This window comes from Chlamydotis macqueenii, chromosome 3 (assembly GCF_036417535.1).
Source record: "Chlamydotis macqueenii isolate bChlMac1 chromosome 3, bChlMac1.mat, whole genome shotgun sequence".
In the NCBI taxonomy this organism is placed as follows: domain Eukaryota; kingdom Metazoa; phylum Chordata; class Aves; order Otidiformes; family Otididae; genus Chlamydotis; species Chlamydotis macqueenii.
The window spans coordinates 39,915,964-39,942,399 of record NC_141558.1 but is presented as its reverse complement, the minus strand read 5'-3'; the positions used below and the strand labels follow the sequence as shown (position 1 = coordinate 39,942,399).

The 26,436-nt window shown below is 40.6% G+C and overlaps 2 protein-coding genes across 5 annotated transcripts in view; one reads left to right on the top strand and one right to left on the bottom strand.

Annotated features, from left to right (window-relative positions):
- LOC104481795 (gamma-aminobutyric acid type A receptor subunit rho1) overlaps window positions 1-2,392 on the top strand; it is a 28,966-nt gene extending 26,574 nt beyond the window's left edge. For both annotated transcript variants that reach the window (XM_010123211.2, XM_010123139.2), the window contains 2 exons: window positions 1,113-1,309; window positions 2,105-2,392. In XM_010123211.2, coding sequence (XP_010121513.2) covers window positions 1,113-1,309; window positions 2,105-2,392 — 485 coding nt within the window. The remainder of the gene's footprint in view (window positions 1-1,112; window positions 1,310-2,104) is intronic.
- A 5,641-nt stretch (window positions 2,393-8,033) lies between these two features.
- PM20D2 (peptidase M20 domain containing 2) lies at window positions 8,034-25,160 on the bottom strand. Of its 3 annotated transcripts, XR_015258109.1 has the most exons (8): window positions 24,677-25,160; window positions 24,443-24,591; window positions 20,760-20,902; window positions 17,610-17,764; window positions 15,409-15,544; window positions 13,534-13,669; window positions 10,969-11,076; window positions 10,175-10,191 (listed from the first exon to the last, which is right to left on the bottom strand). XR_015258109.1 is itself a non-coding variant. In XM_086744296.1 (7 exons), exons 1-7 carry the CDS (start codon window positions 25,127-25,129, stop codon window positions 10,007-10,009), a joined length of 1,329 nt encoding a protein of 442 aa, XP_086600422.1. In that variant the 5' UTR covers window positions 25,130-25,160; the 3' UTR covers window positions 8,034-10,006. The 3 variants fall into 3 exon arrangements, 1 of the variants encoding a protein (XP_086600422.1); XM_086744296.1 differs by lacking the exon at window positions 13,534-13,669 and having other exon boundaries at window positions 8,034-10,191; XR_015258108.1 differs by having other exon boundaries at window positions 10,151-10,191; window positions 10,969-13,669.
- Between the last annotated feature and the right edge of the window lie 1,276 nt (window positions 25,161-26,436).

Below are 26,436 nucleotides of genomic sequence, written 5' to 3'. Positions count from 1 at the left end.
ATGAAGCCATATGCCAGAGGAGTCACCATGGGAGCAGAACTGCTCTAAGGATGTAAATCTTCTTCTAAAGCAGATGCTTTGCCCTTAGGAAAGTGCTGTCTGTATTTTTGCAGACTTTGAGCCCAAGGTTGCTTCTGCTTGTTCCAGGCAACGCTTCTCAGGATTTCGTTTATTATTAAAGTTATATCTCTCAGTGGAGAGGATATGTACAGGCATAAGAGAGATAGCAATGGGGCAGTTATCCATGTCTGTGTTTAGAAACAACATCCATTGCTGAGGCATCATTAAAAGGACCGTAAGGGTTTGGGCCATAGTTTTTCAGGATATGTAGACACTGCCTATAGTAATACTTTTAATTGCCTAGCTGCTCCTGTGAATTCAGTCCTTTATGTTTATACACATAAGTTCAACTTTCAAAGAGTTCATTAATATGACTTAATTAGCCCCTGGAATATGAGGGTCACAGAAAGCCTTTTTCAGAGCTAAGATAACTCAGAACTACAGGGGCTCCTGCCCCTGCTGATGTGCTCATTGTGCTCGCCCGTGGTGTAACGTGGGGCAGTTTTGTGCTGTGGGGCCCCATTAGTCCCTGCTCTCGCTCCAGGGAAGGCACAGACCAGGCTTGGGAGCCCACCGGTGACTTCGCACAAAGCAGGACTTCCCAGGAACAGGCGTGGGGAACTTGGTTGGTGGAAGCAGCAGCGGCAGCAAACGGGCTTCACTTGTGCCTGTGCTGCAGAGGTGAATTAGAAGCTGAGCTGAGCTACGTCCTCACTCCAGGGACTGTCCTGAGCTGGGAGATGGGGTGTAGCCAGCGTGGGGTCAAGCTCTGCTGCTGGCCTTGGGGTGGGAGGCTGGTGGTGTGGTGAGGAACCGCGCTCACAACACCCTGAGACGAGAACTAGACCTGTTCTCACCAAAAAGATAGAACAAACTCAGGAAGAAATCAGGGCTGCCTGGACCTCCCTTGGGCAGTGAAACCCACCACCCAAATGTGAAAAACAATGCCGCAAGGTAAATTCAGATGTCAGGAAATTGTAACGACAGCTGTATTTGCCATTAAGAGTCTGGTTTGAAAGTGCCTTATGGGCTCTCTGCTGGTGTATTCCCAGGGATAACCACCGTGCTGACCATGTCTACGATCATCACTGGGGTGAACGCCTCCATGCCTCGTGTGTCCTACATCAAAGCAGTGGACATCTACCTGTGGGTCAGTTTTGTGTTCGTCTTCCTCTCGGTGCTGGAATACGCAGCAGTGAATTACCTGACTACGGTGCAAGAGCGGAAGGAGAGGAAACTGCGGGACAAGGTGAGGTTTTTTCTATCTCTGATGCAGCTTTATGGCCCTGGGAAAAGGTGTGGCAAATGCCTGGAAACCTTCAAGTGTTTGCAACTACAGTGTGCTGCTCTCGGCTGCCTGGGGAGAAGCAAAAGAAGTGTGCAAAAGACACCAGCAGTGAGGCATTCCTGGTTATAAAGATTTGCTACAGATAACTCACATATGAATTCACTGCTCTTTCTTCAGCCCTCCACTGCTCATATAAATGGGATAAGGTTTAGGATTTTGCCTTTAAATATATTTTTTTTTACGCTGAAGATCTAAGCCTGTGAATAGCACCAGATGGGTACTTCGGTTTGGGCTTCAGATAATGCAGTAGATTTCTCCTACCTTTCTCCAGGCATAGTCTAAACTCACACAAAGACGTTCAAACTTCCCCCTTCTGCCTTTATTACATCAAATTATATTCTAAACTTGTCTTTTCAAATGGAGCAAGCCTGATACATTCCTCCTTGTGGATTCCCTCTGCCCTCTGCTCTGATTTTCTCAGCTTCAAGGTACAGGTGCAACCTTTATTTACCAGTGCTTAAGCCAAAAGAGCCTTTTCACAGGCCCTGCTCTCTCCCTGACTGCATTGTCTTGCAGACATGAAAACAGAGAAGCAAAAAGCTGCTGCCCTACTCCATCCCCTTGTTCTCCCTTTCGTGTCCCAGCAGCCTGAATTCCCCAGGCTTGTCCCCTCCTTTGCTTTTGTAAGGAGAAAAGGGATGTCTGTGCATATCTGGACACAACTCAAAACCATCCTGCACTTACCTGTGTCCACAGATTCCCTGCGCGTGCAGCCTACCGCAGCCTCGGCCCATGATGATGGATGGCAGCTACAACGACGGGGACGTGAGTGAACTGGGGCACTACGTCTCCGAGAACGGAGATAAACAAGACCGGATGATGGTGCAGCTGGCGCTGGGGTCTGAGAGGGGCTCGGGCAGGAGAAAAAACCAGAGATACGTCAGCATGCGGATTGACACTCATGCCATCGACAAGTACTCCAGGATAATATTCCCTGGTGCATACATTCTATTTAATTTGATATACTGGTCTATTTTTTCATAAATATCCATAACTTTTGTAGTCACAGAGCATCGTGACATTAAATGACAGTACCGACTCATAGGCTAACAGAAAGAAAATGGAGAATTGTTTTAGTTGGAAGCAAGACTGATTTTTTTTTCAGGATTTTTTTTTATTAGATGCAACTCATCTGTGGCATAAATAATTGTGCAAGTTTCACATCTCAGCAAAATATAGGATATAAAATCTAAAATTTTATACTTATTTAAAGCTGTGCTATGTTCCTTCTTGTGCCTCACAGGCCACTGTAAACTATTTTAACAAGTGACTATAACTGCCATTTGCTTATACATGGTGCATCCTCCATTTTGTGCCCCTGAGATCCTAATTCTCTAAGTACCTGAGTGCGTGCATACATCTCTCAACTCAGCAGACTTACCACGTTCAATACCAATAAATGCAAAGAATATGCAAATACTTGCATGTTTGCAGGATGAGGTCAGAGACAGCCATTACAAGCACAAGACATCCAGTACCGGGAAACACTTTGGCGAGGTTATTGCTGGCTACAGCTTGCTTATGCTGTTAAAAGCCTGCTGCCCTAGCAGGACTGCACTGACAGGTCCATGCAGGAGTCCTTTCAGATTTGTGCTTTGTCTTGATCATATTTAAAACAAAGAAATCTCTCCAAGCTGTTTTGACGATCTTTTTAAAGTACGACTTGCAATGTACTTCTCCTAAGCATTGAACAAAGGCCAGAATTTCTGCAACGCTAACCAAATCCTCTGGGAAACACGGGAGCTCTCCTTGGATCTGCTCATTTGGATCAGTGGGAGTTTTGGTCTGGAATTTCCGGGGAGGGGGAACAGTTTTCTCTACAAAATGAACCAGTGAAGACAATCAGGTGTCTACAAAAAGACTAAAAATACTATAGGAGAAGCTGCTTCCCTCTGAGGTAGTCTGGGCATTACTGGTCTGTACAGCCTGAGAAGCTGTTGCAGTCTGTAACTTCTCCCTGCTAAAGCCACCAGTAATCACATTCACTTCCATTAATTCTGTCTAGACCATCAATTTTTAGCAAGAGCATAATAGAAAGGTGCTCAACAGGTGGCATAGCAGTTTTAAGGACTTTATGTCTGAATTACTAAGGATACCATGCAAAAAAACTTTGGAATGGAGTAAAAAGGATCTTCCATCATGAGACAGCAGCTCTGTTGCAGACCCAGGTGCATCTAACCAACTCTGCTTCCATGCTGCACCCATCTCCCCAGCACCCTGCAGCCCACCGTGCCCTCAGAACAGGCTCCGCACCTTCCAGAGCAGGAGCAAGGAGACACAGCTGGAGCTGGGGGCACTTGGTGTTGACTCAAGTCCCAACTCGCCATCACAGTTTCTGCAGAGCAGCCAATCAGCATAAATACTCCAAAGGCAAAATCTGTAATGTAGAAGTAATAAAGTATTTCAGGAAATTATTTCAGGAAGACAAGAATCAGGTGAATGGGATCAGGGGCCTTTAACAGGAGCACTGCTGGTGTCTCACATAAAGTTTGGTGGTTCAGTTGATCTGCTGTCGCATGTTAGTCACCTGCATCCACAGCTAACTGAGGCTGTGGGGGTAACAGGACTTGAAACACATCCACGCTTTTGCACACCATTACAAAATTCATTATTCCACACACAGCAGATGCTGTTGCGTTTTACACGTGTAGCTGCTCTGAGAATCAGACCAAAGCAGTTGTGTCTCCAGAAGGAAACTGAATCTTCTCACATGCAACCTGCCCTGGACTGACTGATCTGTCACTACCTACACTAGGCTGGTGACACAGACGTGGCAGTTGTTTGAACACTGCTGGTGGTTGCTTTAATTTTATATATAAACATACCCAGCATTTCTTACAACTGCTAAAATCATGACCTGCAAAACTACCTACAGTCCTCTTGCACTTACAGCCTACACTCCATCGGTAAGGTGAGGAAATCACAAAAACGAAAATCATTAAAAGACACACCCACCCTTAAGATAGTTTTACTACTCATTTCTACATAGGTTTTTTTTTCCACATACTCGTACTCTCTTAGCTTCATTTTACCAAGTTTCCTTCATATCATATTATTCTTCAGTGAAATTTTTTTAAGAGATTTAAAAAAACCCCTGTATTTTCTTAAACCATAAATGTTTCAGTCAATTGCAGGTAGAAAGGTCACTCTGGCAAAAGTAGATGAAAGGCTGGCCACCAGGTTTGGCCACCCTACCTTATTCCGATGGCTCCTTCCTCCACAAATAGCTCTAAGATTTCTTGGGGACTACTTGCACAGGTATGCATTTAGATCCTCAGTGTTGTAAGAATCCATTTCTTTCTAAAAACTTCTTTCTACGATTATAAGAACAGCACAAACAGGAGTGCCAGACCTTCTAGTAAGCTCTCCAGCTTCCTAAGAAGCCTAATGCTTTGTGCTTTTTTGTTTGCTTCAGTACTGTACATTCCTTTATAGACTCATTAATCTCACGCTACATGCATTCTTTGGCATCTGACCAGTATGTTAAGGGAGATTTTGAAGATACAAATGGGAGCTGGACTTTGGAATTCCCTGGCTATCAGTGGGAGACTGGTTTCTAACTTCCTACATGATTTTGAAAGTTTCCCTTCCCAGTATGTCCTCCTAAACGGATTCCCCAGTCTTCATGTTTGGATTTATATTAATTTACTTGTGTTTTATTTGGAAAACTCTAGTGCCTTTTCAGTCTTATATAAATGTGTATATAGATGTATTCTATAAGTACAGGATATGTCATATACAGCCGGTGTTTGTTATCAAGAACTGTACTCATTAAACATATGTATATACACAGTTTTTTGGCTTTTAACCTTCCAGTGTATGGTTTTTATCCAAACATTAATACTCTGCTCCTTTCCACTTCCATAATAAATTAGAATGCTTTGTTTGTTTTCATTTATTTCTAGAAACACTCAAAATTGCAATAAAAGTTCACATTTGTACAGCATTGTGTGTTTTCTACCTCCCAAAAGCACGATCTCCATGAGTTTATACACGTACATAAGACCTTTTTGCTCAGGACCTGATCCAGTCAAATTCCACATGTCCTTAAATCCCACGACGCCAGTAGGGCTGGAGAGCTCTGGGATTTCACAGGCAAGGCTCTAATAAGAGGCCTGCACACAAACTCAAAATCACCAAGAACATAACGTTAAGCTTTCCGCCCCAGACTGTGTAATGTTACAGTCCTCATTCTTCTTCCTTCAATACTTTGCACTACAATTCAGACCAATTTCTTGGAGGTTAACCCAAAGCCCAGCCTGGGATGATGCTAATTTTTGTAAGTCGAAGCGTATTGTCAGGTCTGTGTGGAGCAAACAGAAACCCCTGGGACTCTCCCCTCACGCTCGCTCATATGGCAGCATAGTATTTGATGGAGCACTGAAACAGCAGCAAGAAGAAATGAAAAGCAACTGAGATCACCTGCACCACGTTCCGCAATGGGACACAACCAGCTTGGTGGCACTGCAACCTGTGAGAGCCGTTCAGATGCTGAAACAAATCTGTGAAAGCTCAACAAATTGTAGCGTGTGAAGCATGTTCTGGTCTCCAAGAACTGAAAGAATATATAAACAGGAAAACTAAGGAAAATTACAACTTCTGCTGAATTTTAAGTACTTATCAAATAGTGCTTACGCAGCAAGACTGCAGCACTGCAATTCTGATGAACAAGTGCTACATTTGTGTGCTTTTATATTTCAATACAGCTTTGAGAAGCTAAGAAGAGATGAGCCGGTGTTACATTTGCCAGTTCCCTTTGAGACCAAACAGCTGAAAGGGTAACTTCATATAGATACTCCATAGAATCATGGAATAGTTTGGGTTGAAAGGGACCTTTAAAGGTCATCTAGTCCAACCCCCCAGCAAAGGAGCAAGGACATCTCCAACTACATTAGATTGCTGCAGAACAGTGTATAGCTTATGGCTGTTAGGATTGTCTGCAACCATATGGGCTTCATTCTTTCCTAGGACTGAGGCATTTGGTTTCTCATTATTTTTAAAAAAGGAAGGTCAGATGCAGTTGCACATGAGAAAAGTCCTTGATTAGTTTGTCAGATACTTTTTGGCTTCCATTAGTGCCTTAAGGAAGCTAAACCAGCAGTAACCTTACCCAGCTCTGGCTTAGTAGAGAACCTGGGTGAGAACTCTTAAGAGGGATGCACTTTTGTGTCCTTCGTAACACCACGAAAATCTTGTACAGTAGTTACAAAACAGTGGCACAGACCCACACGGCAATCGCACCAGGATGGAGAATGGAGGTGAGGCAACAGCACTAGAAAGGCTCTGTGTAAGGGCTGCTACTTTCAGGATAAAAATAGTAAATCTTAGGGAAAAATGGGAAATTGCATAGACCAACTTTCTTTATTTTAAAGTAATTATTTAATCCCAAGTACTGTGGTCTAAATAAAACAAAATCTGTTTTAAGGAATGCTGTTAGAAAGGGATGAGAAGACCACTCTTAATGTACACTAGACTTCAACTGCTGGTGTGTTAGTGACTCTTCACAGGAACTCAGCCTTGCTCTCAGCGACTGCAGTGCAATTGGGCACAGAGCACTCAGGCACTGGGAATGAAATGAGTACGGAAAGATGATTCGCAACAACGTGAAGCTGCTCCCCAGTTACTGTTTGAAGAAAAGCTGCTGGACCCTTCTACACCAGGTAGCTTAGCTCAGCAGGTTACAAGTTCTCTCCTTCAAATCTTTTAATAAAAAGAAATCCATCACATTTTTTTTCTTTTCTTTTAAACTAAGCATATCTTTCACTCAAGTTCTAGGACATGTACTAAATAGGGAAACACTGTAGCTTGGGAGGCTGGCAGAGGCTTTAAGTTCTTCACAAAGTCTGGACATAATCACCTCATCTTTAAACAGCTGTGATTCACTATCAGCTGTTCAGAATCATTTCAGCAACTACAGTTAATTACCTACACATTTTGATTAATTGCTAAAAGTACTGTTCTTGACAAATATTCCATTATTCTTAAATTACAAACAGTCTGGGGCATACTGTAGTTACAGTAACTTAAAAAACATGCTAGATATTTTCATATACATGTCATTTATGAACACAAATTAGTGCAAAATCAAAGTGACTTATTCCCACAGGAAATAAATCTCATACTATCAAGATAGTAAAATCGTAAGGTAAAATCCCAAACTGCTTTAGTTCTGGACCTGAAGAACAGATGTTCTGAGACACAGATCGGAATTAACTTGCCTGGGGAAGCTGAAAAGTCTCTACTCTTGGAGGCTTCCAAGATTCAGCAAAAGCCAGGCTCACCTGATGTAGTGTTGGAGATAATCCCACTTCAGGCTGGAGGCTGGATCACGTTTAGCCTAACAGAGATCCTCCAGAGAACCCTCCCAAGCACCATGCCTATTATTCTATGAATTCTAACACGCTTTAATAGTTAAACCAGCCCTCAGATTACAAAGATTGCCATTAAAAATTGTATTTGAAAAGCATTAACTCTCACAAAAAACCTGCTCACTATGGCAGACCAAAACAGAAAGCTTAAAACACCCTCACTCTTACATAACTATACCAATCGGGGGGGGGGGGATCAGAAATACTATTCAAATGAAGTCATGCAGCATCCCAATATTAATCAAAGAACAAGAAAATTCACTCAAATTGCTTTATTGATACCAATACCTCTTTAATCAGTACTTCAGTTTCATTTTAATTCCAGCAATGATTACAACAGAATTAAGACATACTTCTAGTGCAGAAATGTTCAATCAAATTCTCTTGGACATGATGCAGCCATCAGCCAGCCAGTCTGGACAACGAGAACAGAGAAGGCTGTAACGCACATTAGCTCACAAGAAACCCAACAATGGCAGTGTGTATTCCTATCACTGGGATTCCAATACTACATCATAAAACAGAAACCAAGAAGTTAAGCAGTTCACACAGGAGGAAATAAAAAGCCACGTATGCTAAGGAAATTAATGAACTAGCTTGTTAATCCAGTAGAACTTAATAAATTGTAATTGGGTTTGAAAACAGGCAAGGCAGGGTTTAAATTAAATGTTGAAGAGAAAGTTCCTTTGACAAACTTTGGACCAAATTTCAGTTGGATTTAGCATCCAACTTACTATCCTGGACATACCTATAGCTCAGAGTCCAGCCCTCAACTGTTTCATGCATTCATCTGTCAAAACAGTCTGCTAATGAAAGCAAAGATACCCATGTAAGGACCCACTTGTAACCTGGAAGACTTGCAGTCATGCTCAACTTTTCAAACAACTGGCTTGTAATAGCAAGCATTGTTTATGTCTCTAGTTCTTACAGACAATGATAAACAGTTACTTCCTTTTTCCAAGGACAATGAACATTTCATATATTAACAGATAGTTTGTGCCCTATTACTACAAGCATGGAGTGTCTGAAGTATCATCTGAAAGTCTAAAAACTGTCAAATTACATTGTCCCCATGACGTGCAAACAGACGCCAGCCTAATCACACAGTTTTTCCTTCTAACAAGGGGAAAAAAAACTCAATAGAATTCTTATGTAGCAGCTGGAGGTCTGTGTTAAAGCGTGTGCACAGAAGTGCAGAGGGAGTGCACAGTTAAACGAAGATAAGGAATCTGACTTTTTTCTCCAAAATTAGAAATTAAATATAGAAACAAATAAAATACCAATTCTGATTAGAATGCTAGAGTTTACCATGTAGCAGCTGGTGCTGTTAAAAACAAGGTTTCTGAAATTAGATTGGGTATTCTGACCTCCTCGGGAATAGTTTGCCTGACTGCTTTTCAGAAGCTTACTATAACACCGATGCTTAGGAAAGCGTTAACCAGTAAGCTGCTTTTTCACTCAGCCTGTCCATTGGCTCAGCAATTCGTAGTTGAACAAAAGACTAGTTACTTCTCTATGTATTCAAGTCATCTTTTAACAAGCAAATTAAAAAAAATTCCTAACAGGTTTGGACACACCGATCATCACCTAGATAAAATCTGCAACATTAATGTCTCTGGGAAGTAAAATAACAATGATTAAACAGATTAACCACACAACACACAGAAAGGACAACTGGCAAGACTAAACGGATCTGATGCTTAGGACATGGGAACAAACAGGTTTGAGAATGCTTCCAAACATACACCCTTCCCTCCAGTGAAACTAGCTCAGGTTTTAAGCCTCTATCTTGTCCCAAGAAAAAGTGACTGGCTGGAGAGAAATGCTTCATAGATCAGACTCAGCCTACGGTCACCAAGTGATTAGAGCTTATTTTAGAACAAAAATTTCCATGTAAGTGCCACGTTTCCCTTATCAGAGCTATTGCTACAGTATTACACGAAAAATCACTGTCAAGGAATCTAAACACTATCATTTATTCAACACTGCAACTGAAAGACAATATATTTGAGATCTCTATGAAATTCATCACCATACTGAATACAGCAAACATTACAGCAACATGAAATTGCACATCTTTGAAAGCAATAGTGCAAAAAAAAAAAAAAAAAATCAGCACTTCTTCAGCTATGTGTTTATCCAGCCCCTTCTGGGGTTCAAATACAGCATCTCCATGAAGTCAATCCTACTGAGAAAGGTTTAATGAAGTTTAGTGTGATGCACATGCTGCTCATATGCCTATGTCAGATTCCTTGTTAGATTCTCCTGGATTTATTTGCCCCTCTTCTTTTAGCTTCACCTGTCTAAAGTCTTCCCTGACTTCTTCTAGCAGACCTGGCTTGAAAATGACATCCAGTGCTGTCATTGCCAAAGCTTTTGCTGTGCGCAAAGCATAGAACTGAGCGTTCTGTGACCCTACAAAAAAAGTATGAGAAATTTCAGGTTAGATTACTAGTATTAAATACAAACCACCAGCTTATCACATAAGATTTTATAAAATAAGATCTTCAAGTTTAAATTGCAAGAACAATTTCTTAAAAATCTACTTCCATAAATAAAGTATGTCTATTTTCTGATGCCTCAAACAAATTTTCACATGCAACTCCTTAACTGCTTGCTATGGATGTAAACAAATAAGACTGAAAATAGGAAAATGAGTTTTCTGTTACATTTCCAGAGTATTGTGCTTTAGGAGTAAAAATTACTTTTATCTTTTGGCTCAAGTTTACAAACTCTTCTGAACATGCTGCTAGGGATAATCCTTGTTTTTTCTGTCTAGACTGTACACTATGTCAGGCTTTTAGTATGAGGAGTGGTCATTCTTCCCATATGCATTTAACTTTAAACACATAAATAGAAAATCTACATTTTGTCAGCTTTTTCTACAACTTTGCAATTAATTAACTGTTTCAGGGTCCATATTCAGCTCAGATCCCATCAATGCCTGAAGAAAGCAACTCTATTTCTATATAGGTATTCACACGCAGTCAGCTTTCCGATCTAGTACTTACACTTTTAAACATTTACTACACAGTAGCGCTGAATACCATAGAAGTATATGAAAACTTTAATCCTCTGTAATTTGAAATATTTATAATTTCTAGATTTGCTGTAGTGAAGAGTCAGCAACCAGTCCCTACAATGCATAAGGGTTCCAGATATAAACCTCTAATCCTTTTCACTTGCACTCACCCGCAGCTTCTGTGTACTGCTCAGTATGATTCAATGCATCAGAGCCAATATAAAAATAAGGATGAAGCCCAGGGACTACAAACGTAACATTTCCAAAGTCCGTGGAACCTAGAAGCAGTACAGAAATTTTCTTAATGAACAAGTGTTGAAGAGATTTGAATGCTGTAAGAAAATGTATGATATTATCTCCAGCCCATATTTAAAACAGAATATCCTTTGCCCCAAATACTAAAAGCATTTCTAATGAGTCATTATCCATACAAAAATCTCCCATCACCAAGATGTTTTCCCTAACTAACCATCTTCAGATGCTGCTCTCCAGTGTGCTTCTGATCAACAAGTTACTGGACTGCAAGAAGATGTATCAGCATGTTCCTATTCCATTTACTCTTAGTTTTTTTACCAAGCATCTCCTGACAGTAAGCTGTTAATTCAGAAACAACTCCAAGGTTTGCAGCTTTCGTTTCAGGCAGTTCAGCCCCTAGAACTAGGCCAAACAATTTCCACTTTTCACCAGTATGCAAATATTCAGATTAGGTAGGGGACTCCTGAAGTAGAAACAATCTATCTTTAAACAAAAACAGATTGAGGACAACTACTTTTTTCCTGTGCTTTTTCATTGTTCTCAGTTATGGAAACCTTAACAGCACAAGCACTCTTGAAATAACAAGAACAGAAGTAAACTCCAAACAAAACGCTAGTACATTAAAAAAAAAAAAAAAAATCTTGATAGCAATGCTGCAGATTGTAATGATTATTCTTTCACGCCTGACTAGCACTTTCAGCATGTTAGCTAGTGATAGCACCTATCTCACACAGAATTCTCATACCTATTCCCACATCCAGAAGCAGCAGATCCTTCCTAGTATAGCATCCAAGAACTACTGCAACTACTTCCCGAGTGCCTTTTTTTTTACCCAAACAAGTAATCCACTCAGCATTTGTTAAAATTACATTTAGAAACTGGAGAAATCAACATGCCAGTTATTTTGAAATTCAGATACCAGAGGAAGCATTGTATTGTAATGGGGAAAAATAGCCATGGCCTACTAAGATCTCAATTAACTTTTTTCAGGTCAGTCAGAACTGCAAGAATTTTTTTCTTTAGCAATGGCATATAAAAGGACAGTTCAAAAGATTTAAAATTATTTGTAACACATCAGGTACCCTTCATATCATGATACTTTATGGGGAGAAAGTTTTGCTAATGCCTTAAGACTTAGTAACTAAATGACTGAAGAATATAGATTTTACTTGGAAGCATATAGTTACCGAGCGGGAGTCCACAGAGCCTACATCATGAGACCAAAGAGGATGAGACTAGCTTGCTATTTGCTCTGCCTACAGACAAATGGAAGCAGCAAGCCTTGTCCAAAAAAAAAAAATTATCTTTTCCTGCAAATTCAGTGTGCATTTGAAGACAATTCAGTTCTTGGCACCGCAACAAGTTATTCTAATTTTCAGTAATCTACACTATCGATCCACTGTTTGGTTAGTCTGAACAGACAAATCAGAAATCTACAAGTTCTGCCTACTCCAGGCTAAACCAAGAGTTCTAGACTTGCCTTACTAAGTCCGAATACACAAAATGCTGGAAAGACTGTGTTGGCCTTTTTCCTTGCTCTCACCCAGCAAATGAAGCATTAGAAATGTCAGTGCATCCCAGCTCTCAGTCATGTAATTCCACTTAAATTTATATCCATATCCAATTTACTACCAGTTTACAAGTTTTTTTCTGAACATTAAGGGATTTAAACTTGGTATTTTCTAATAAGATGGAGAGCTTATCATGCCAAAATCCCAGCAGTTTTGAATAAAAATGTGACAGTAAAATCTTCCCCTCTACCAGAAAGCATGTTACATCCTTTAGTGATAATAACCTAGTGGCGCGTTTAAAACATCAGGTGTTCCAATGGTTTCCATACAAACATCTATAACTGTATGCTGCTAGAGATGTACAGATCAGGATTTCTTCTACAAGTATAAATAATTGCACAGTTATCAGTGCAATATACAGAGTTGTTCACTATCTTCAATGAAAAGGTTTTGGGAGCTCCAGCCTCTCAAAAACATATCCTGAAGCCTCTTCAAGTCACTGAGCACGTACTGGAAGCCAGTATTACCACAAACATGAATGGAGGGGAAAATGCAAGAGATCCCAGGAAGCATTTATATACAGCCCCAACCTTCAAAACTGGTATTTTCAAAACATACTGGCTCCTTTATATGATTATCTGTGCCCGTCTTATGCACAGAAAGCCAATGAACCCCATGAATGCTAAAAATATCAGAGTTAAGTTATCACAAGCGCGGGTGGCTTAAGTAAGGCATGCTAAATTAAGCCACTTGCTTTGGGAGGTCATCAATATCCTGTAGCAGAGCTACCCTACCAGCAGAAGGAGAAACAGATCATGGCACCAGGTCAAAGCTAACTCAGATTCATGTTATTTCCCATCATCCTGGCCGTGTGCCAAATGAGCGGAGCGTGCACAGGGCACACACAAGGTAGTGTGATTTGATGGACTAAAGGAGTTCTTCAGAATGCTTAGCTGCCTAGAGCGATACCTGTAAGCAGACCGATACTAATACCCATGTAGAGGTGGCAGCGAGTATGCTCATCTGTTAACGACTTTTCTGCTGCACAGACATGGAGAAGCAACTGAGCTATCTTCCTTCCCTTTCAACAGAAGAAACTGATATCCTAAAAGAAAACATTGAAAACCATATGAAAACTAAACAGAAATAGAGGTCTTGAAAAAGATGAGATAAAACACTCAACCCCTCCCAAAAAGGGTAGCATACAAAATTCCACTCCTATGTCTCTGGAGTCTGTGCTTTGTTATCACTCCTGAATCACCACTGCAAAAATTCAGAGAAGCAGCTGTGGAAAGAAAATTCAGTAAGGCCTACTGTAGTGTGCAATAAAAATTTACATGATCAAGCACATTTTGACATTGGACAAACAATTTAAGAACATGGATGTGGAGAGTTTCAATTCAAGCAAGGTTTAATATTTAGCATATTGTGTAACTTACATATGAAAGCACTACTACAACTAGGTGTCTGTACTAAGTTCATTCAAAGTCCTCTGAACCAGCAGGATCACCAGTATTCATGATCTTCACCCTCAGTACAACAGTTTGAGGGAAGCAATACAGCGCTGCAGAAAGTTTAACTACAGCAAACATTCTAAAGAAGGTTCCCAGCACCTTTCTTAGACCAAATAAGCAAATAAGTAAGTCTTACCTGTACCACACTGAATAAAGACAAAAAGAAATATACCTTTAATTATAAACTGTTTTTAAACCCAAGACAAACCAATTGCAGAAAATATGCTAGTGTTGCCTTAATTTGGAAGGGAAGTACAAAATAAAGAGACAATCAACCAGAGTACCAGTAGATATGCTGTCTCCCCCACACAAATAAAAGTTTGGAGAACTCTACCACCAAACACCAAGATCTCAACTACCCAAAGATAATATGCATTTAATAGAGAAGATTAGTACTGCAATTAAACTAATTGGAATAACATTTTTTAACTGAAAATAATAATTTCTTTCTAACCAAAGAGAAAAATCTTTAACATGAGTGGAGTAAAAACATTTATATATACAGTTAAGATCAGCAGTGAAGGCTATAAAGTATCAGCAGCAGTTTTAAGACTTGAACAGAGCTCCTGTAGGAAGATTCTGGAAAAAAACTGTTAAGGGTAATGAGAAATCCACCTCAGCATTCAAGAATTCACACTACCTCTGAAAGACCAAGAAAGTGAAATAGTTTGAGACATAGTCAAGACTCAGGAAGTGAACACCTGCTTGAATGGCACCCTTTGGAAAACTAATCTGTTGAACTCATAAATTAAAATTAAAGGCATAGAATTACCTGTTAACAGAAAGAGGGTTCAAATTAGGGTTACTGAGATGCTTAAACTTCACTTAAAAAATCTCTTCAAAAATTACCTCTAAAATATTAGTTAGATGCTAGTACAATTGTTTATACGTATGCTTGGAAAATATCATTAAACAAGGTTCCTAAAAACTAAATCTCATCTTAATTCATAGCATAAACCAGGATTCTGTAATTCAAAACAACAGAATGAGCTGCAATTCATTCCACATCATCATGTTCTCAGTAGGATAGTTTTTATCTTTCCATCCTTCCATCCCTCCCCTCAACCAAACTGTTTCTTACTTGAAAATATTTTCAGAAATATTATCAGAAAATGATTACTGCTTTCTGTACCCGTTGGGAAAACTTCTCAGCTTCTACAACAAACACAGAAACACAGGCCAGAGATACAATCCTTTTACAGAGCTTCAATTCTCTAATTTGGCTTTTTTCTTCCGACCAAACTATATTTAACCTACCCCTGTCCAATTATTTTACACACTTAAATTGATCAACTCTTCAAGTTATAATAAAAAACTCAGATTGAGTTACCTGACAAACCATTCAAGATACAGTCTTCTGATATAAATTCCATTCCAAGCTTCTTTCCATTCTCCTTGTAAGCTTTCTGCAGGCTCTTATTTGGAAGCACATTGTAGTAATCATTTTGACCACCCTTTATTTCCACCTAGACAAAAAAATCCCAAATGGTTAGAAATTTTTCACCAACCTAAGTCAATTCAATGTAAACAATTTAAAGCCTGGAAAAGTTAAATACATGTCCATACTTCAAGCCCACATCAAAAGACATAAGTGCTAAGTTTATTTCAAAAATATAACATTCTGACAAATATTAGCCTGGATCAAAACATAGCTCCGGTGCCATCAGGCTTGCACTAGACAAATTCCAGAAGCATGGATTTCACTGAGAATATCTCCAAAGACAGTAAATAAATATTTCCTAAAACAGCTTTTAATGATTTCTACTGCAGTTACTATTAAACTACATAGAAATCAATTCACTCTTTCACCAAATTCTGTTTTACTATTCTTGTTTAGAACACTTCCAATAACTACAGCCCCATTCATGAAATGACTTCACACAGGCAAGAAGTTTGAAAACAAATGTAAACAAAAATACCAACGTCAAGTTTCAAAAGAGATCTTAACTTTCATTCTGCATAAAGCACACTTGCTGAAATACTTTTCTAGTTAGAGTAGAGATGCCATACTAGGAAAATAGCACCTAATGCCTCAAATAGACCTTAAAACTCATTAGCTCATTCACATACACTATGCCTATTTGCTCTGATAAACACAAACATACTTTTCATTGCTGCATCAGCCATTCATCTGTAACTGCAGAGCAGGTAGAATCACCTGTCTTATAATACATTGCAAGGTAACAATATTGCTGGAACCAGCTACAGGAGAGAGACTTCCTTTGCTAAAAGTAAAAATATGAGAAGAACGCTAACTAAAAAATCCCTCAATTTTTCACATTTGGTTGCTACATGAGCCAGCTGTTCAATAGGGCAAAGGATATAAGCTCACTGAAAAAGAGCCAAAGGTCACATCCATCTTGAAGGGACAGGAGGAGGACCTCCGATATTACCAACTGGCCAGACTGACCTATCCTCAAGCTCCTAGGGAGATTACAGAGCAAATAAAGCCTCTTAAGACCCATGTCCAGGCACATGAATCAAGGCAATTGTAACTACACAGCACAGATTCACAGAAGAGCAGATGGGGCACAACCAAGTATAGCTTTTCATGACGACACGTCTGGCTCAGTGGATACAGAAGATATTCAGGCTCAAAGTATTATGACCAGTGGCACAAAAATCCAAATTGCTGCCTGTTACTTGTAGCATCCATCTACAATCAATACTGGTGCCATTACTGTTTTAATATCTTCATTATTGATGCAGACAACTGTGAGACCACATCTGGCGTATTGTATTCAGTTCTGCTCCTCAACTCAAGACTGGAGCAAGTCCAGGGGAAGGCCACCAAGATGAATAGGGTGCTGGAGAACATGACATACAAGGAAAGGCTGAAAGAACTTTGTTGAGCCTTCAGGAAAGAAGGTTAAGCTGTCTACACCTACCAGATCGGGAGTGTAGAGAAAAGACAGAACCAGACTTCAGAGATGCCCAGTGATATGACAAGAGACACAGGAAATTCCTATTAGATATAAGAGAATCACAGAAGTTGGTTGAAGTTGGAGAGCACCTCTGGAGGTCATCTTTTCCAACTTCCTCTGCTCAAGCAGGGTCACCTAGAGCTGACTGCCCAGGAATATATCAATGCAACTTTTCAGAATCTCCAATGATGGAAACACCACAATCTCTCCAAGCAACCTGTTCCATTCCTGAGTCATCACAGTATAATCAGGAAAGACCTTGTTCACCATGAGGTGGGTAGAACACTATTGAGAGAGGTTGTGGAGATGCTCAGAAGTCCACATGTCACTGAGCAATCCGCTCTAACTGGTCCTGCTCTGATCAGAGGGTTAGACTAAGTGACCTCTGGAAGTCTTTCGCAACCTAGACTCTTCTATGACTCTGTAGCATCCTATTTATAAACCAAAGCTTTCTTTCAAGACACAAAGCAACAGCCAACAGTATTGTAGAAATTTACTTCTTTCAGCTCAACACCATGCAGACAAATGCTGTAAGCCTCAATTTCCCATTCTGGCCTGCCTTATCTCCAGCATAATAGAAACACATGACCATGAAACACATTCTTACTTTGCATCCTGTGGCCAGTGCTGCAGATTTGAAGCAGTTCTCAACCTTCTCTGTCAGAACAGAAAGATCCTTCATTGAAGGGGCACGCAAGTAAAACTCTAGTTCAGTGTAAGAAGGAATGATGTTAGGTTTCACACCACCATTCTTTATTACACCTGCAGAAAGGGAAAAGTCATGTTGCCAGTGTTAAATACAAATGCTTGATCTTCAGCTGCATCTTGAAATGCCTTGTTCAAGAACTAAATATATAAACAAAATCCAACAAAACATAAACTGAGCATGAAATATATAAAGAATGTAAAAAATACAGTATGTGGGCAGTTTCTTCATCATATCCGATTAAGTGGAACGTGCACATGTTTTTCAGCACAATTTCATTGCATTCTTTGGTTAGACATCTGTTACAAACCTGAATACAAGCCAAACTAGCATTTATAATTAATCCTCTGAAATTCAATGTAGCGTTGTAAAGCAATCTGGATGCCATAAAAAAAATATATATATATATCAAAAGTTTTGTTATAAAGGTTATCTTGGATTCCAACTTTTAGAGTTTCCTCAACTAGAGCGTTTCCAACTTATTTCACCAGCTTGGAAAGAAATTGAGTAAGTTGCATTTCTCAGCTATACTGGAGTTATTTGTGTGTTGCAGTGTGCAGAAAGTTCATTAGATTCTTCATATTAATTATTTAGAAATATTGTGGTGTATAATATATGTACAGTTTTATTCAAGAGTGAAGTTCGAGTTGAAAGTGTTCCCTCAAGGAAATGTGTGACAACTACACAGTTTTCAATTATGGCATCAGAGGCATTACCATAAAAGACCATAATATTTTTACATTTCAACAATAAAATATTGTAGACCTCAGTTCTACATTAGATTTCAATGTATTAACAGCTCATTGCTTTCAACTAGCTGCTTGTTTCCCTTGCCTCCTGTCCTCAATTTATATATGTGGAATAAGATTCAGTTTCTGTAGAACCTGAGAAACTATTTACCTTAAATGGAAATGCTGCACAAAGTTACCGATGTGTGTCACCAAAGCCTGAAAAAACAGCACTGACAGGATGCAAATAGGCAACAGATCTTTACTTTTGGTGCAGAAAACCTGTTAAGACTATGGACTCAAGTAAAACATTTCCAGTCTTGAATACAGGCAAAGTAAACAAAGTGCTGAATTAAACCACTATCGGTACTAGCCCATAACAAAAGGAACTGCTTAGATGAGAGGGACAGACATCACAGAAACGGAACCAACAAGTCAGCAGGTGAGTAATCATGCAAATTCACATGACACTCACCATAACATGTTTGCTGAAAACAAGTAACTTAATGAGCTTTCATTTGTCTTCCAATGCATTTGTAAATGGAACTGGATAGAGTCTAAGAGTATGTATACATTTAACATTCAAAGCTACTGCAATATTCACTGGACAGCAGATCTAGCTTAAAAATAGGCTGCCTGCACACTGCTAATAGCACCTAGTTCAGCCTGTTTCTAGACGGAACTTTTTTACAGCCTGTTTAATACAACTTCTTGCAAAAAAAAAAATCTACATTCCTGTTTTTCAAGAGGGCAACATTTACTCCACTCACAAGCAAGCAAGAAAGAAATTTATCAAATATTAGATAAACTCAAACCAACATCATTCAAATACATAAAACATTGCTTAGAAATTCTAGACTTCAAGCAATGGAAACTATTTCAGTTCTTGTTAGTGGGTTAACACTAAGATTTTTTTAGTATTACTTAAGTCAGCCACAGCTGTTACTGTAAGCATGTAACACAAGATCTCCAACACACCGTTGTAAAGAAAATATTCCTAAAATTAAATCTCATTCTAGCTGCTTATACTTTCTCAAAGGTGTTTTAAATATTTCCAGTTTGAAAACCAGGTTTATGACAGCAGTTGTATCAACGCAGTAATTTAAGTTTTGCTGTGGGTTAGACACTTTTTTTTTTGCCTACATTGCCCACATAGTCTTTAGAAACTCTGAAGAAAGCAGTATTTGGGGTTTTAGGCTCAGATCCAATAGAAGACTTGGGCACCTCCAATCTTAAACCTGCAACACACGAGTTTCGGACACCAAAACTCATAATTAAGCACCTTGTTTCCTACAGAGCAATAGGATAGAAAGCTAAGGCTATGCCTGCTATCTGAAATTCATTTGGGTATGCTGCACAGCAGAACAACTTCATCTGCAGTCAAAAGGGCTAGGGCTTCCATCCAGATATCCCGGAGAGAAATATACACACGTATTAAGCAGCCAAGATATCTAATGATCATTAGCTCAGAATTTCTGCAAGTGCTCTAAGCTCATAACAAGTATTCCAAATAATCAGTTCTACATTCAGAAGTCCTGTAGAAACAGCAAAGTTTCTTCATTTCAACTTGGAAAAAGTTGTGTTGGGTGTAATAAGAGAAACCTGCTTTTATAGCTGAAGGGCAGCTTCCATCTCAACTTCTGAAACTTTCCCCCTGTACAAAAAGCAATACATGATGTTGAAGAAGTATGAGTCTTATTGCAAAATGACCTTTCTACTTTAAGGTCTACTAGATATTGAATATTAGAATCCAGTGCACATCCAGTTGACTGGGCTACTAACCAGAACCACAGGCTTCCGCCATCACTTGTTTTTTGTACTTCAGCAAATAAACTTCAGTCACTCTAGACCACTACAGCTTTCCATAAGTGTCAATATAAATGCCATCTCTACTATAAAAACCATTCAATAATACTTCATTTTTCAAAAGCATTTAATCCTATACATTTGCAAAAACACATACATTAACTTTAAGGAATTCAAAGACATGTACCAAAATAAACTTCACACCTTTTTTTTTCCTTTCCGAACTGCAACTGCAAGTGCAAAGATTTAAAATTTGTCTAGCCTCTACCTAGGTACCGGTGTCCTCTATGGAATCTGACCCATAAACCTATTTTCAGAAGTTAGTTCTGGACATTGACATGATTTTTAAGATTACAGACAAACTATTTAAATGAAATTGTGCTATTTCATAGCACTTGAAGTGACTATACTAATTTAGTGCAATAATGCTGTATTTTAAATTGTGGAATTTTGTAAGTTAGTATTTCAACAGCCTAAACTCTTACTTGCTGGACATTAGATTTAATGAAGATCTCACCATGAACTCTCCAGGTCGGTTTCATTTGCTGTCTTAAAACAGACAGATTGTTGTATGCAAGAACAGCAGCATCTAATGCATTAACTCCTTCCCAAGGATAAGCAGCAGCATGAGAAGCTTTTCCATAGTATTTCACAGTCACACTAGGAAATAAAAGGCATTGCTTATTTGTTTTTCATTCATCAAAAAAAACTCTAAAAAGTTCATTTTATTCACACAAATATTTGTTATTGAAGTTTTGTGCAGCAGAACACCAAACAATTTACCTGGCACTACACTGTTGCAAAGCTGAACTATATTTGAGTGCAGGAAGATACTGAAAGATTCCTAGAAAATCAATGAAATGTAATGATATCCAGAGCCAGTCAGGCAAAAGAGCTACCAGTAACATACCACTATAAAGCCTTTTTCTGAGAAGTACAGGCCTTGCATACTAAATGTCTCCAACACTTTTTTTTTATACCTCCTGATTGTTCTGAGACTTAAAGTCACTAACATCCTTCTCAAACAGAGGATAAACTTTTCTCCGATTCAAAATTGCAAGTTGTTCCTCCTAATTCTTGTCAAACTTCAACAAAATGTGCATGGTACATAAGACAGCAGAAGCACATTACTAAGATCATATACAACCCATAACAAAAGTCAATTTTAAAAAGTGCTATAAAGGCATAGCGTAGTATAAAATACACATTACCATGCTACGGTGAGGATGTTCTTTCCCTGCACACCTCAAAAATGCTGTTAAAGGCTTGCAACAAGGAAGAAATCTAGTGCAAAGGATATCCTCTGACTTCGTAGAAGACAGAATACTGCACCTAAACACATCAGCAAGAATTCATGCTTGGCTTCCTCTTATGAGGGTCATTTATTAGCTTTACAAAATAATTTCATATTTCAAATTGTATCTAAACTCTTTACATGAGAGGCAAATATTAAATACAACTACATAAGGCCTTAATATTTATCAAATACACAATTATTAGGATTTTTTTACCAATACTAGATATTTTAACTACATCTCTACTGAATGTTCAGTCCTCTACATAAAACACTCCATCCTCAAGCTCAAAGAGTTCCCCTTGAGATGCACAAGCTGTCCCTTATCCAGCCAGGACCAGCCTAACTTGCTTGTTGCCCTGCATGCTCTAAACCACATCAGAGCTGTAAGTTAATATCAGAACTTAAATACTGGATAGCAAAGAGACACACAAAGGAATGTACTGTCACAGCAGAAATTGCTGCCTCCAATCCAAATCCATCCTTCCTCGTCTCCAAGACAATAATCCATTCCATTCTGTAAAGTATGAGATTTAAAATTTATCATCACTATGAAATGAAGATAAGAAAACTTATCTATTAACATTCCGAGTATTAGATTGCAGCCCCTCAAACTCACAAAAAAAAAAAAAACAGGACAGATCTCTACATATTATCCAAAAAACGGAGAGAAGGAAAGTAAAGCAGAAAGTCATCTTGCAATCATCTTTTTTCCACAAGAAACACGTGCTTCTTTAAAAAAGTTATGTCAGCATTCCTTTTCTTGTACTTCTATTGCTACACACTTGTCACATACTCTCAGAAAAAACCACCAAATTTTGGCAAATAACAAAACCCTAAGCCAGTTTAAGAACATCAGCAAAAGAATGGGGATCCTGTTTGACCAGCAATAAACAGGCTGATTAGGTGAAGGATAAGTGACTAAGAATCAACCAATTTTGGCATGTATTTACCACAGTTATTCCAGTATTTTAATTTTACTTCAGGCACAAGCCAGCTTCAGAGTTTGCAGATACAGAAATACTAGCAATTTAGTGATCACCAGTCCTAAAATTCCCTGGAAACAACCGAGAGATCAATTACAAGTCATCAGAACAGTCTTTGCACCTTTGGCATCTCGATTACATAAAGCATGATACAAGCTGAGTCTTTCAAGCTTTTGGAAGTAGTAAGTGGTTTCACTCAGTACTTTGATTCCATGCCTCCTCCATATTCAAGGTTTAAAGGCTATCTAGGACTTGCATCCTACAGCAGACCATCACCTCTGAAGGGAGACTTCCAAAGCCTACTGTATCAAACTCAAAAGGCTGTTGCAAGAGTTGAAATTAACAGAAAGATAAAACTATCAATGAAAACTGTACCTTCAGGATAATAAATATAGTCTTGAGGTACAGCAATCAAAAGCCAAGCTCAGAGATTATAATAACCAGTTAAAACTCTTTAAAAACATAATGATTGAATATAGGACAGAGATAGCTAGGTACAGAAGACTAGGTGTTGTCTATTTTACCATAAAATTCAGCAGTAACAGAAGCAAATTATCCACCAGGTATAGCACTGGCAAAAACAAAATGGCCACTAAAATCAAGCACAGAAGAGCTGGAAGATAGCACAATCAAGATTAAAACAGCTTTCCACATCAAGTCAGAAATGGTTGGAAAACCAGTTATTTAAATATTACAGAATTCAGTCAGAGCCAGCCAAATGTAATACTTGGGAAAAACTGTTGCACTGCAGGGAGCTTAGCAGGCAGCCTCTGCAAAGTAAGACCTCGGTACCAAGAATCACTAGTAACCGTGGCATAAAACATAGTAACAACACCTGCTGACAGACTACTGCTGGGACACTACGAAAACAGAAGGTTTATAGTATCAAATGAAGAACAGCATAGCCTTGCAGACTGGCAGAGAAAGAACAGAATGAAGCTCAAGAATATTTCAAAAGATCATGTACTTAAAAAGTAAGCATTTGTCTAAAAGTTGATTGCTTGAAAATCACTGAAGAGGAAGCCCCAAACATGCCATCTGTCTCCAGAATGATAAGGAGACACTAAGGTCCCAGCATCAGCTGAGCAAGGTCTAAGGAAATCCCACCTACTGTACTGTGTACAATCCTGGTTACGCCCATCCAGCAAGGAGTACTTCAAGACAACTCAAGTGACTCCAAGTAGAAACAAACAAGCGCTGTCACTGAACAGTATGGCTAATCAAAAGAAGAGAAGGCATAATTTCCAAAGCTCACGGCTAACTGGCAAAACAAAAGCTGAGTGAGGGTATGACTGCTGTCTATACTTGTATTGGAGGTAAACACAAAGGAAAGTCAAGAACTAATTGAATTTTAAAAAGCTGATGTGAGAGTGAATAGACATAAAATAGCCATGATTAAATTTAGGCTGGAAGTTAATAAGGATACAAACAGTAGTGAGGCTCAGCTGGTTAGCTCTTTCAAAGTGGGAGAGAAAACCTGAAACACTTTCAAAACTGATTAAAATAAAATGCTTACAGAGGACTCTATGACCTGGTGCCCAGGAAAGCAAGGAACTATGATTAGTGAGAGTCCCTCCAGCTGCACTTTTTTTTTTAAACAGATAGGATAATCATGTGCATGTTTAAAAAGAAACGCCTAGAAACATCAGAAAAAAAAAGAATGGATTTGGGGGACACACGCAAGATCATCTCAGAGCAGTGAGGGATCTTTAACGCCAGGCTGAAAACTGCACTCTGAAAGAATGGCTTAGAGCGTCCTGAGCAGTGACCCAGCTCCTTAGCCGACTGCACTCTGTCTGAAGGGCACCTGCAAGGTCCCCGTCCCAAAGTTCAGCCCCTTCCAGAGCAGTTCCCCTACTCGGGAAGGGGAGAAAAGGCTGGTAACAAGCCAACCCGCTCCACCTGAACTTGCTCACTCACTCGTGCTCGGCCACATCGGGCAGGTAAGCCGCGTTTTCTTGCGAGGGGTGCGCCATAAAAACCACATCCAGGCCGTCAAACGCTCCAGCATTTATCAGGTCTATTTTGCCGCCTCCCTGTTCCTCCGCAGGCGTCCCCAGCACCGTGACCTGCAGCACAAACGTAGAGAGTCAGGGGCCGAGGTGGCCCACAGGGGGCCGGGGTCGCCGCCTCCACCCCCGGGAGGCCTCTCACCTGGACGGCGACGGGCGGCGGCCGCGGCAGGCTCTCCAGGGCGGCCTTCAGCCCCAGAGCGGCTGCGGCTCCCACCTCGGCGATGAGGTTGTGCCCGCAGGCGTGGCCGATGCCGGGCAGGGCGTCGTACTCGCAGAGGAAGGCGAGGCGGAGGGGGCGCGGGCCCTGCGGGGCGGCGGTGCCCCACTCGGCGCGGAAGGCCGTGCCCAGCTTGTAGCGCGGCTGCACGGCCCAGGCGGCGCCCGGCAGCTCCCCGCTGGAGAAGAAGCGGGTCATGGCGTCGTGCGCCTGCTGCTCCTCGTAGGCCAGCTCGGGCCGGCTCCAGATGCAGCGGCTCAGGGCGCCCAGCCGCTCCGCGTTCAGCTGGACGCTCTCGCACGCCCGCTCCTTCAGCGTCTCCAGCGCCGGCAGCGCGGCGGCGGGGCCGCCCTGCGGCGGCTCCTGCGGCCTCATGAGAGACCAGCGGGGCGGGCACGGCGCACCTGCTACCGCCCAGCTCACCTCGGCCACCCGCTCGCCGCCGTGTGAGCTGCGGCCGGTCGCCACCGCCCCCTTTTATCACCTCCTCGACACCGCGGGGCACGCTGGGAAACGTAGTTCGTCAGCCTGGCATGGCCTGCCGCCGGCGACCGGCTAGAACTACCCGTCCCAGCGGGCAGGAGGAGTTTCGCGGACGGGGGGCGTGGGTCGTCCCAGGCGTTTTGCGGTGGTTGTGGGCCTCTTTCGCGGAGCCGCTTCGTGTTTCTAAGCGCTGATGTTTTCTTGTTGACTTAACACACCTCTTGCTCACATATGTATTTACCATCAAAAGAAGCCAATTTCAGTCTTCAGCGGCTCTCTAAGCGCCATTTCCCAGAGATTGTGGAAGATCTCCCATAACTCTTCAGGGCTCAGAAATTACTTGCTCCAACTTAGAATCATAGAATCACAGAATGATTTGGGTTGGAAGGGACCTTTAAAGGGCATCTAGTTCAACCCCCCTGCAAGGAGCAGGGACATCTCCAACCAGATCAGGTTGCTCAGAGCCCCGTCCAACCTGGCCTTGAATGTTTCCAGGGATAGGGCATCTCACACCTCTCTGGGCAACCTGTGCCAGTGTTCTACCACCCTCATTGCAAAAAAAATTTTTTCCTTATGTCTAGTCTAAATCTACCTCCCTCTGTTTTAAAACCATTTTCTCTCGTCCTATCCCAACAGGCCCTGCCGAAGAGTTTCTCCCCATCTTTCATACAAGCCCCCTTAAGCATGGTTGTGTTGTCTGGACCATGGCCAGATAGCAGGGACCTTGCCCCTCTAACCAACCTATACCTGACAAAAGCTGAAGTCAACAGAAACAAAATGGCAAATTCTGTATTTTCTGTGTACTTACCATGTGGTAGCTTGACCTTGGCTGGATGCCAGGTGCCCACCAAGCTGCTCTATCACTCCCCTTCCTCAGCTGGGTGGAGGGGAGAAAATAAGATGGAAAAACCTCATTGGTCAAGAGAAAAGCAGTTTAATAAAGCAAAAGTAAAGGTCGTGTGCAGAAGCAAAGGAAAAAAGAAAGTTTTATTATCTACTTCCGATCAGGACGATGTCCATCCACTTCCTGGGAAGCAGGGCTTTGGGATGTGTAACAGTTGCTCTGGAAGACCAACATTTCACGATGAATGAATTTAATGAATGCCCACTCTCCTCCTCCTTTCTCTTAGGTTTTACTGCTGAGCAGATATCATATGGTATGGAATATCCCTTTGGCCAGTTTGGGTCAGCTGTCCCGG

Excerpts from the sequence above, each read along its gene's own strand:
- PM20D2 (XM_086744296.1), bottom strand. The coding sequence starts at position 25,129 with ATGAGGCCGCAGGAGCCGCCGCAGGGCGGCCCCGCCGCCGCGCTGCCG. Across the intron at positions 24,592-24,676 it reads CGCCGCCCGTCGCCGTCCAG|GTCACGGTGCTGGGGACGCC; the intron begins GTGAGAGGCCTC and ends TTTGTGCTGCAG. Across the intron at positions 10,192-10,968 it reads GCAGTACACAGAAGCTGCGG|GGTCACAGAACGCTCAGTTC; the intron begins GTGAGTGCAAGT and ends CTTTTTTTGTAG.